The sequence below is a fragment of the Alligator sinensis genome, unplaced genomic scaffold (genome assembly GCF_000455745.1).
Source record: "Alligator sinensis unplaced genomic scaffold, ASM45574v1 scaffold250_1, whole genome shotgun sequence".
NCBI classification, from domain to species: domain Eukaryota; kingdom Metazoa; phylum Chordata; order Crocodylia; family Alligatoridae; genus Alligator; species Alligator sinensis.
The window spans coordinates 264,514-275,337 of record NW_005841888.1 but is presented as its reverse complement, the minus strand read 5'-3'; the positions used below and the strand labels follow the sequence as shown (position 1 = coordinate 275,337).

The window sequence follows — 10,824 nt, the reverse complement described above, 5'->3', positions numbered from 1 at the left end:
ACTCTTTCCTGCCTATGCAGGGGGTCGGACTCGATGATCTATTGAGGTCCCTTCCGACCCTAACATCTATGAATCATCTATGAATCTATGAACCAGGTCCCCCCTGAGCCTGCGCTTTTCCAAGCTGAAGAGTCCCATAGCTCTCAGCCTCTCATCATAAGGCCTGTTTTCCTGCCTTCTGATCGTGTGCGTGGTTTTCCTCTGGACTCTTTTTTTGATTCAAGATTGCTTTAGATTAACATTTAATCCAAAAGAGTTGTTTTATATTTTTACTTTCATTTGTATTATTACAAATGTTAATGAAACTCACCTAAACAGACCCCATACCACTGCTTTTTTTTTCATGGCAAGGTAAAAAAGTGCAGCATCCAAGGCATCATTATTCCTCTGGAATGAAGCTTTTGCAACCTACAGTAGATGGACAACAAGTAAAGCATACTGTTGTGAGCAAAAAGTTGCCTTCAGCTATAAATACATATACTCCCTGCTAGAAAGGATAGTGTGGATCATTTTTGCATTGTTTCTATAAAGCTATGTAACTTGTTTTCTGAATGCTTTGCAGAAGTCATGATTTATATAATTTGTGTGACCTCCCCATGCTATAAATCACCTGTTAAGATTTTTGGAAAAAACAATACTATTACATAGACTTAGCAAACACAAAGGAGAATATTATAACTGAGCAAATAAAAAAGCTTCATCTCTGAAAAGCTGGTAAGGGAATTTTCACCAGCAGTATATACAAGGTAAGTGTTATCTTGCACTTAATCCAGCATTGCCATTTAGAAAATGTACTCGTTGTTGCTTTGTCTATCACGAACATCTATTTTAGCTTAATTAAATGTTAATGTCTGTGTGTTTTCCTAAATGCCCTGCAGGGAACTGGCAACTTAAGTTACAAACTAGCACTAATTTCAAACTGGCACAACATTTCACATACAGGCAGTCCTCGACTTACGACATTCTGAGTTACAATGTTTTACACTTACAACATTTATAAATTGACACCCTGTTTCAACTTTATGATGTCAGTTTCAACTTTACAATGCTTGATCCGATGTGATGCCACACCAACGAACAAGTTGGCTGTTCAATCTGCAGCCAAGACTCCTGAGAAGCCTTGGTTCAGGTTATAAATCCCCCATTTATAACATTGTTTCTTTAAAAAAAACGGGGTCCGAGTTGCAACATTTTGACTTAAGACGCAGTTTTCAGGAACCGATTGTATTGTAAGTCCGAGGACTGCCTGTAATGACTTTAGGGCTAAGTACAAACAATCAAAAAGCCAGAGGCGGAATTGATTCAATCTAGGCAGCTTCCTTTAAGCTGCACAGGATAAACCTATAACTAACTGAACTGACATTCCGTTTTCAATTGGGAAAAGCAGGGGGAGGCCTGCACTGACCCAGGCCGGTAGGCAGGGGGTGCTAGAGCACATCTCCCAGCCTGTTGGCCATTGCCAGCCCAGCCAAGTGCCTCTGATTGGTTCCCCAGGACACACCCACAACCCCCTGCTGCCCCCCACAAGGGGTTAAGAAGGAGCCTCCTTTGTGGGTGCTGCCCCACTTTGGGGGGTCTCCCCCAGCCTGGATCCCCAGCCAAGGTAGCCCTGGGGAGCTGAGGGGCATTCCCTCACTCCCCCTTCCCAGCTGCTAATTGCTTCAGCAGCTGCCACAGGATGGAGGGAGAAGAAGTCCTCCCAGCCAGGTGCCTGCCCAGTATGGGGGCACCAGGGAGCCCCCGCCTTGCAGGGCTTCTCCCCACCCAAGCCCAGGGTCCCCTAGCCCAGGGCAGCCCCAGGGAGCTGAGAGGAATTCTTCCCCTCCCGAACCCCAGAGCTGCTGCACGTCTCCGAGATATCCTGGGGCAGCCTCAGGGAGCAGAGGGAAATTCTTCCACTCCCCTGCAATTAGTTTTGCCTCAGATTCATAGCAGCCGAGGCTAACCCGGCTGTGGAGAAGCAGAATTTCCCTCTGTTCTCTGAGGCTGCCTGACACTCCCAGGGGTTGAGGCACGCAGTTCTGGGGTTTGGAAGGGGAAGAATTCCCCTCAGCTCCCTGGGGCTGCCCTGGGCTGAGTTGAAGGGAAGCCCCCCCCAAGGCAGGGGCTCTCCAGTGTCCCCATGTTGGGCTGCATGGGTAGTCACTAGGGCTGTGAGAAGCTTTGGTTGCTGTTTCAATTCGGCAGAGATTCGACATGATTCGATGGCCAAATCTCCAAATCCGAATCAAATCAGGAGACCCTTTAATCTCTCAGAATCGAATCGTAACCCTCCAAATTGATTTGGAGAGATTCCTAAAGATTCGACAATTTGGACACAGACATAGCTTTAAATGTTTTTTCTACGTATCTCAAGGTACCAAGTGACTCACGAATGCTGAGATGCTGGGGCAGATGGAGTGTCTCACAGGAGCACAGAGGGCTCCCCAGTGCACTCGGCAGAAGACCCAGAAGTGGGCCAGAACTGGTGCCTCCTGGGCCTGGGGGGGGCGGTACCCAGGATCCCCACGCAGACAACTGCCAAGCTGGGAGGATGTAGGGGGGCCGCAGACCCGGAAGTTGACCGGAAGTACTTCTGGACCACTTCTGGGTTAGTCGCCAAGCATGCAGTGCCCCCGCGCTCCTGTGGGATGCCCTATCCGCCCCACCACCGCAGCATTCATGAGCCACTCCTGGTACCTGGAGGTATGTAGAAAAAACATCTAAAGCTGTGTCAATCGCCAAATCGCTGATTCTCTGAATCAGCCTAAAATCTTCAGATTTGGATTTGGCTGAATAGAATTGGGACAATGATCCGAATCAACGAATCGAATCACTGTCCCCAATTGGGGCTGAATCCAAATCAAATACAGCCTGTTTTGCACACCCCTAGTAAGCACCCAGCCAGGCACCCTCCTTCTCCTTCGCTCCTCTGGCAGCTGCTGAAGCAATCAGCAGCTGGAAGGGGGAGAAAGGGAGGGCTGCAAGGGTTGAAAAGCCCCCACTACAGGGGCTTTCCCTCCATCCACATGCTATGTAGACCCTGGCTAGGGGGTCTAGGGGCCTGTTCCCCTGCCCCCACTTCCCCTTTGGGCTGATGAACACAGGCAGGAAGCAGGCTAAGGAGCAGAGGGCCAAGGCAGTCCCTGCTCCAGTGGAGCAGACAGCATAGCCCAGGGCTGTAAAGCATCCTGGGATACTGGCAGACTAAGAGTTAACTTGAACCAGGAAGGTATCTAGGACATAAACTGGTTTGACCTAAATCAGTTCATTCTAATACTGCATCCAACCAGGTTTATCTTAAATTGGTTTTGGCGAGTTTGAAAGCGATTTATATGCTTGAACCTGAACGTATGTTCTGTTACAGGTTTAAACCAGTTTCCAATCACTTAAACTGGGTTACATGTAACTTCGCCCCTAGCCAAGGTATGCAAAGATTTACTTATACACTTGGACAGCCTGACAGAAACATTACTATCCTGTAACTTTTTAAAAGTTGGAGAAATAATGGAGAGTTAACAAATGAAAAGAGTATAATAAGGAAGATATTATTTAAAGCTTATGGTTAGCTAACTGTTTCATATATTAAGTTGTAAAGAGTTAACACTGAGTAGTCCAGAAATTATTTGTTCCCAGCTGCTTCCAATTCTGGCCTGCAATATTCTGCTGCTGGATAAGAGAATGAGGTAGTTATTGCTAGATAGGACATCCATCAATCACTGCTAGCATTTTGGCATTGATAAGACTCCCTGGCAACAAAAATAACTGAAAAAACAAGCTAGGTAATCTTCAAACTTGGACAGACTCCCAAGGTATCAGCTAAACCACAGATTAAAAAACAGGATCCAGATCTGTACAGAAAGGTATCTAGGGGCTTCAGTGCCAAAACCAAACACCTGAAATTCAGTCTTCTAGGCTACTGTGGAATTTTAGCTCTGTAATTCATAGGGGTTTTTTGTTATGAAGAGTATACGTTATATATAATTTACTGTACATATTTCTCAGGCTATACATAAAATAGTATACTGTTTTAGGTATGGTTCCAGTTACCTTCTCAATGCATCTTCTGAGTGTATTAATATTCCTGACCCACCATCCTATACCCATAGCTCTTAGTTCAGACCACTGTGGGTCTCCTCTCTGAATAGCAGGAATTATGTTGATCAACTCCTCCTCAGCCTCTGAATGAAAAGCCCAGGCAAAATGACAAGTGGATAAGCCTGAATAATGATACAGAACAATTAGTTTCAAAGGATTAAACATTCCTAAGCAATGGAATCAATACTACAAATGAATAACATATGAAGGATGACACATAAACCATGGTATTCATTTCCTTTTCACCATTTTGATTATAATTGTGAATTTTCTGAATTTATTTTAGAAAAATGTGGCACTGATTTGGGAGAAAAATATGACTACATGGAGTTCTCTCAATAAGGTGGCATATTAACAAAATGGTGGTGGACTCTCAGGCCTGGAGTGTAGCACAAGGGACTATTCCCCACAGCAGGAGGAGATGCTGCTGACCAAGGTGAGAGTACTGATTTACTGCATCCACTTCTAAATGGGAAGTCCTGCAATGCACACAAATTATATGTGTAATCACGAGGAGGAAACTGTATTGATGCTTCCAGGACTGAGGGAGTGGCATCTCATTCTGGGTGGCTGGGGGGTGCTAAAACTCTTCCCTCTGCTTACTCTTCTGCAGTTGCAGCTCCCTCTGTCACTGGCTATACCTGTCTGATTTCTCTTCATTCTTCTACCAAACCTTTGGGGACTTTTATTAAGTGTGCTTAAATGTACCAGTAATAAAAGACAGAGAGGCTGGTGAAGGAAGTATATTGTGCCACAATAAGGCTAGAGGCTATAGGGAAGAAAAGGATGCCTGACCTACTTCGGCAGCTTCTTGATACGACTGATAGTGAAACCTGTACAGTAACAGCATTTCCTTCAGCTTCAGCCCTAACTATAGCTGTAACGTGAGGATGGTGATGATCAGCACAGAAGCTACACTGCTCTCACCATTCTTTTCCCCTGTCCCATTTCTGAATGTGCTGGAGCTATAAGGTTACCCAGAGGAAGAGTGATAGTATACTGCTATATTAAGCAGACTCCAATCAGGGGCCACAAACATGCTTGTCTGCTGCTTTGGTTCTGCTTCCTTTTTTATGTCTCATGTCAGAACACTATCTATCCACTCTGCTGTTGCTTCAACAAGAAGCAAGTGACTGGGATGAAAATTAGAAAATTATCCCTTAGTAAAGCAGAGATATTTATTAAAAATACAATTTTTTACCCCATGTAGGGGATTGAAAATTATGCAGTTGGGAAAGTACTTTAAGCTAACAGACAATCTAAATGCCAGCCCGGGTAGTGTGCCACCATATTAATAAAGTTGTGATGTCAGAGTGACAACAGGTAAGCATATGTAGTCTTTAAAGAACCAAGGTTTAAATGAACATCTGATTCAAAATTTATAGCTATGAATACTAGAATCATCAAGTTAGTGTTGAAACATTTTCAGTTGGGTCACATGAACATAAAGCAGTGCTCCAGGGATTACCTTGATGAAGCAGCTGAACACGATATAAAGGTGGGAGTGATGTAAGAAGGCACGTATGTAAACGCATAGCCAACAAATAACGCAAGCCACATTCATCTAATGTGTCTCTTCCTGCAAAATACAAAAAATTGACTTCTAAACACAGGTGAACACAAGTGCCTGTAAATTTTTGGATAAATACTTTTCAATGAAAACACCTAATTGCACATAGTTTGTGAGGTGCTTAGGGTGAAAGAGTAAGTTCTATGTTTTAAAGTGAAAATTATTCAATAGTATTTTCCTCCCAAATGCAAAGTATGTAGAAAATTCTGAAAATTCTACAATCTTCCTATTCAATAGTGTGTTTATTTCTTTTTTTGACAGACTAAAATATTTAAATCCAATTACCATTAGGTAACAAGGCATTACAATCACTCTATAACACATGGCTTGTCTTCACAATCTTGAACCAGGAAGTTATCTAGACACAAGTTCCACAAGTGTAGCTACTTGCTACAGCATCATTAAAATTGTATCTTAATATCTGCCATTTTAAGCGCAGCATAAAAAGTTATGCTACTTTTTATCAAAAAACAAACAAAAGTTTTAAATGATAGGTTACTTTCATCTGTGTCCCTGTACACAAATCAACAGCCGTATCAATGAATTTTACTTACTTCTATTGCAACTATCATTACTGTATCTGACCATTTTACAAAATCAAAAATTGCTTACAAATGGCACAAACTAAATAAATGATACAATCCTATTACTGACACACATTCTCAATAGAGAGGGAAAAATTAAACCTATTTAAACAAAAACATCTTGGAGAATTTTCTAAAAATTTCCATAGTTGGACTCTTGATTGTAAACAGAAGTATATTTCAGAGCACAGGGCCTTCCATTCAGAAGGACCTGCTGTCTTCACTTTGGAACTTATCTGAGGGATACAGCAAAATCTTCACAGCTGAACAAATTTGCTGAAATGAGAATATTAAATGGTTTAGACCTTGTAAAGAGCTCGTAGATACCTTTATTTTTGCATTTTAGGAGAATTATTAATTTTAGCTCAGTTCCTAATGACTGTGCTCTATAACATGTCACTAGTGTTTTCATAAAGGACAAAAATAAAATAGGCAGGGGAACTGAATTGATCTTTCTGCTTACTACCAGACCAAGATTCAGTTACACTGGGCATGTCTACATGAGATGCTGACTACACAGCAGCGCTGCATGGCAAAAACCATGCCGAGATGCTACTGCACAGTAGTGTCACTTAAAAGGCGCTTACTGGTGCAGTAACTCTAGTTACTGCACATTTATTTAGTACTTGTTTATACAGGTACTAAATAAATGCACAGTAATATCTCATGTAGACGCACCCACTGAGGAAGAACATGTGGGAAAAGCTTGCCCACCACTGCTTCTGCTATATTTGCTCTGAATATGTGGTGTTAGGTTCTCGCTTTATTAACCGAACACATTTTTATGGGTACCTAAGTTTGCCTAATACTATGAATGGTCATGATAACCAATTTTGTATTTGTCAGCTGAAATACATGAACAGTAATTAGAAAACAGTCATCACTAACCTGAGTAAGTCTTATCTCTGTTCTCATCAAGCTCAGTACTTGTTGTAGCCACGGTGTCTGCCAAAGCTACAAGGAACATCTGCTCCAGACGGGTGAGGCCTGGCAAGCTTGAGTGCATTAGATGACTTGAGAGGACGCTAGCATGTTCTCGGCCAAAGTAAGTTGGCCCATATTGAGAGAGATTAATTATTTTGGATTTACTCTCTCTCTTTTCAGGCTCAAAATCAATAAAGTCATCGGTTGTGACAGACTGCATCTGGAACAGATCTGAGTATTGATCCCCTGGTTTTCTTTTAGTGAGATCTTCAGAGCCTGGAGTTACTTTAGACGTTTCTTCAGAAATTTTGTACGTGGTATCTTGATCTGCAGCAAGCAGTGCATACAACGGCAATGGGGGAATAGAATCTATCTCTGTGTAGTCTCGGGTACCATCTTTTCCAGCTGTAATTGTGTCTTTTGCAGTACTGCCACTTACACTAATGGTTCGGGAGAGATGACGTTTAGGTCCACCACCTTCCCCAGTTTCTGCATCTTTAACTACTGCAACTTCTCCTGCAATACATTTAACTAAATGGGATAGTATGGCTTTGGCTCGTCGAACTTTACCCAAATCCATCAGTTCTAATAGCTGGGTTGGGTGATACTGTGGAAGAGTAGGGGAAAGGACATGCGCAGCTTCAAAAAGCCCACCATCCTGAATTACAGTTGGAGTGCCAAAAACGTCATCAACAATACCTGCCCCATCAATTACACGGGACTTATTTACTATTGAGCTCGTTTTAAATGGATCTTGAATTGCTGAGTCTTCAGTGGTAAAAGCATCACCTTCACCATCACCAAATTTAACAGCATGTTTCCACTGTGCATATACATGCATTTCACAGTCCATTCCCACTACCAGTATACCATCTCTTACCCAAGAGAGGGAAACTGGCAGTGAAGGAGTGCCATCTACAGAGGACACCAAGTCAATCGATCTCAGCAGTACCCACTTGGACTTTATACCTAGTTTTATGCTACCACCTAGTGGTAAAGTAATAATGGCTACTCCCTCTTTACTGCTCATTTGTTCTGTTACAATTCCTGAAAGTCTCCCATACATGAATATGTTGGCGCCCACCCCAACTGTAAGTATATGTGAACCATCTTCTTTTGATACCCAGTCCAAATGTACCAAATGCTTGATATTGGGCATAAGATATTTGTCCTTGTTCAAAAAGGCATCTGATTTACTGTATACAAATAAATTACTATCTACACTGACTCTTGAATCAAGTACATTCCCAACCTTAACTAAATCATCCAGATGAATTGTCTGTTCCAAAACCCATTCAGATCCTCCTGTAGACTCGCATTCAAGTATACAAACATGCATAGAAAATTCTTTGGAAACAAAACCATTATGCTGTATAGGCTGTTTGTATGCCACAGCAAGGCGTCCTGTATAAGAACAGCTAACAGCAACTGGCCTTCCTATTATGCACACTGTACTGCTGTTGTCTTCTCCTTCATCATTCATTAAAGGCCATTTTCTCCAATGATACGTCTCCCTCATTTCATCTTTACTATTTAGATCCATCTCTACATTGCATCTCCAGAACCGCACTTTGTCGTCTGAACACGAAGTTACTACCAAATATGGTGCGAGGCAGACCGGATATATTGATGAAGAGCTCAGGTGGCCTAAAGTAGTAAGATCAACACAATTCATGATTAATAAAATGAAACACCATGCAGACATTAAAGAAATAAAGCCATTACTCTTGTAACTTAAATGAAGATATGAGGAGAGAAAGAATTGCAAGTTCTTGGAGGAATTTTTTTTAATATGGGTTAAAATATAGGATAAAAGTATGCCAAACCCCTTCTGGGATTGGACATTATGCTATGCAGACAATGCTGCTTGTGTTCTCACAAATGCACACAAGAAGATGCATTATTGCCATTTCTGAATGCCTTACGGAATATATGAAACTGTGTGGGAGAGGGGAGTGATTGTATAAAGAGAGAACTTACATGTAACGGATAACTTTATAAAATATTCTTATTAAAGGGGTCACACAAGCCAGCATAGTCTTTTTTTATGGTCAACTGTTTTCTTTAATATTTTCTGGATTTAGGAGACCTACACAATAGCTGAATTCCTCAAATTCAAAAACACTACCCATGCTGGGAAAAAATAAATGTAAATTTACAAAATGTTTGGTACACTGAAGGCAGGCTTCTACTTATCACTATGGTCAGCTTAGACATAACCTGAGGTTGTACTATACAGTATTATGTAGAAACCACTTAATTGCCCAAAACTTTGTTCGCTGTAGTCTGCAATGTTAATTTACCTGCTGAAGGGGTTGCTCTTATTACTTCTACACCAAATGGAAGATCTAGTGGTTGGCTGTAGACAAGTTTAGAGCTCAGAATGAGTTTACTGGCAGTCTGCAGGTTAGCAACCGAAGAGGATCGCGTCATGGGACTTGTGCCAGGTGAGGTATCTGGAGAAGAGTCCCCAGTCTTTTGTTCAGGTACAGTAAGTTGATTCTCTGATGAAGTAACTTCAGTGGTTTTTGCTTGAAAAAAACATTATAATCAGTTTGATGAGTAACTGTTCATGTGCACACTAAAGTAAAGACATATGATACCCAAAGATCATTATCCTAGCAGTACATTAGTCATATAAAAAGTATCTGATAAACATCCAGGTTGCTCCTGTTCTACCTGGAAAATAGTTTGTTTTCAACTTTTCGAGCATTCTCATTAAGATAAAATGTCCTGTGCTTAAAGAATGTACTTTTTCCTTTAACAAAACTTCTACATTATTATTGGCACAAAGTGAATTAAAACTTTCCTGAGCTGCCAATCAGTTGCATCAAATATTTTTCACTGACCTTATTAGATACTTTAAAGTTTCTCATGTTTTAGCCAAGAATTTCTTCATCTGAACAGCATGGTACAACTGAAACTGAGTTACATTTCAGCATGGTCCGCAATGATTTATAAATAAAAAAGTTATATATACATATAAAACAACCTTTTCATGTAGCGGGTAACAGAAACTATGCTCTGGCCTTTAACACGAACATTTTGGAAAAACTTGCAGTTGGATTGCTTGGCAAAACTTTGGAATTTGGTGTGATCTTGTTGACTAGAGAAGGCATTTAATTTAAAGAAACAAAACAAATATTTATTGCTCTCTCTGGGAAAATACTATCACTTACCTATACAAGCTTGCACAGATTTAAGATGGAGATGCCACATATGAAGAACTGAGCAGCCACTGCTGTCTTTTTCAATTACTACTAGATAGAACTTTTCTGAGAATGGTGGTGGACGATACCCTATTATTTAAACCAAATACATTATTATGAAGTTGAATGGTTAAACATAACTATATTTCATAATAATCATGCTCTTTGTAAAAGCTGATGATATCTAAACAAGGTTTGGGGTTTTGTTTTTACTTGTCCAAAAATATATTTGTTTGCTTACCATTTACAAAAATATAAATCTGAATAAATATGCACCCTAAAAATGACTTCCTACAGTCAGGTGTTGGTATCTTGAAAGTGTCCACTAGGAGTCTCTTTACCAATCATTTTATCAATCTTCCAATGGGAGAGTTTGACCCTCATGAAGCCCAAAACACACCTGGCAAATTAATTTTCAGATTTATCAGTCTTCAGGATATCATGTTAATCATTTTCTGGG

At 41.0% G+C, this 10,824-nt stretch overlaps 1 protein-coding gene across 9 annotated transcripts in view; it reads right to left on the bottom strand.

Annotated features, from left to right (window-relative positions):
• The window catches only part of DMXL2 (Dmx like 2), a 90,911-nt gene that overhangs the window by 42,975 nt on the left and 37,112 nt on the right, over window positions 1-10,824 (bottom strand). For all 9 annotated transcript variants that reach the window (XR_003092652.1, XM_025197014.1, XM_014517050.2 and 6 more), the window contains 6 exons: window positions 10,335-10,454; window positions 9,459-9,686; window positions 7,120-8,802; window positions 5,546-5,656; window positions 4,030-4,199; window positions 311-408 (listed from right to left, as the gene is read on the bottom strand). Coding sequence is in view for 8 of the 9 variants with exons in the window: in XM_025197014.1 (XP_025052799.1) it covers window positions 311-408; window positions 4,030-4,199; window positions 5,546-5,656; window positions 7,120-8,802; window positions 9,459-9,686; window positions 10,335-10,454 (2,410 nt within the window). In the remaining variant the exon portion in view is untranslated. The remainder of the gene's footprint in view (window positions 1-310; window positions 409-4,029; window positions 4,200-5,545; window positions 5,657-7,119; window positions 8,803-9,458; window positions 9,687-10,334; window positions 10,455-10,824) is intronic.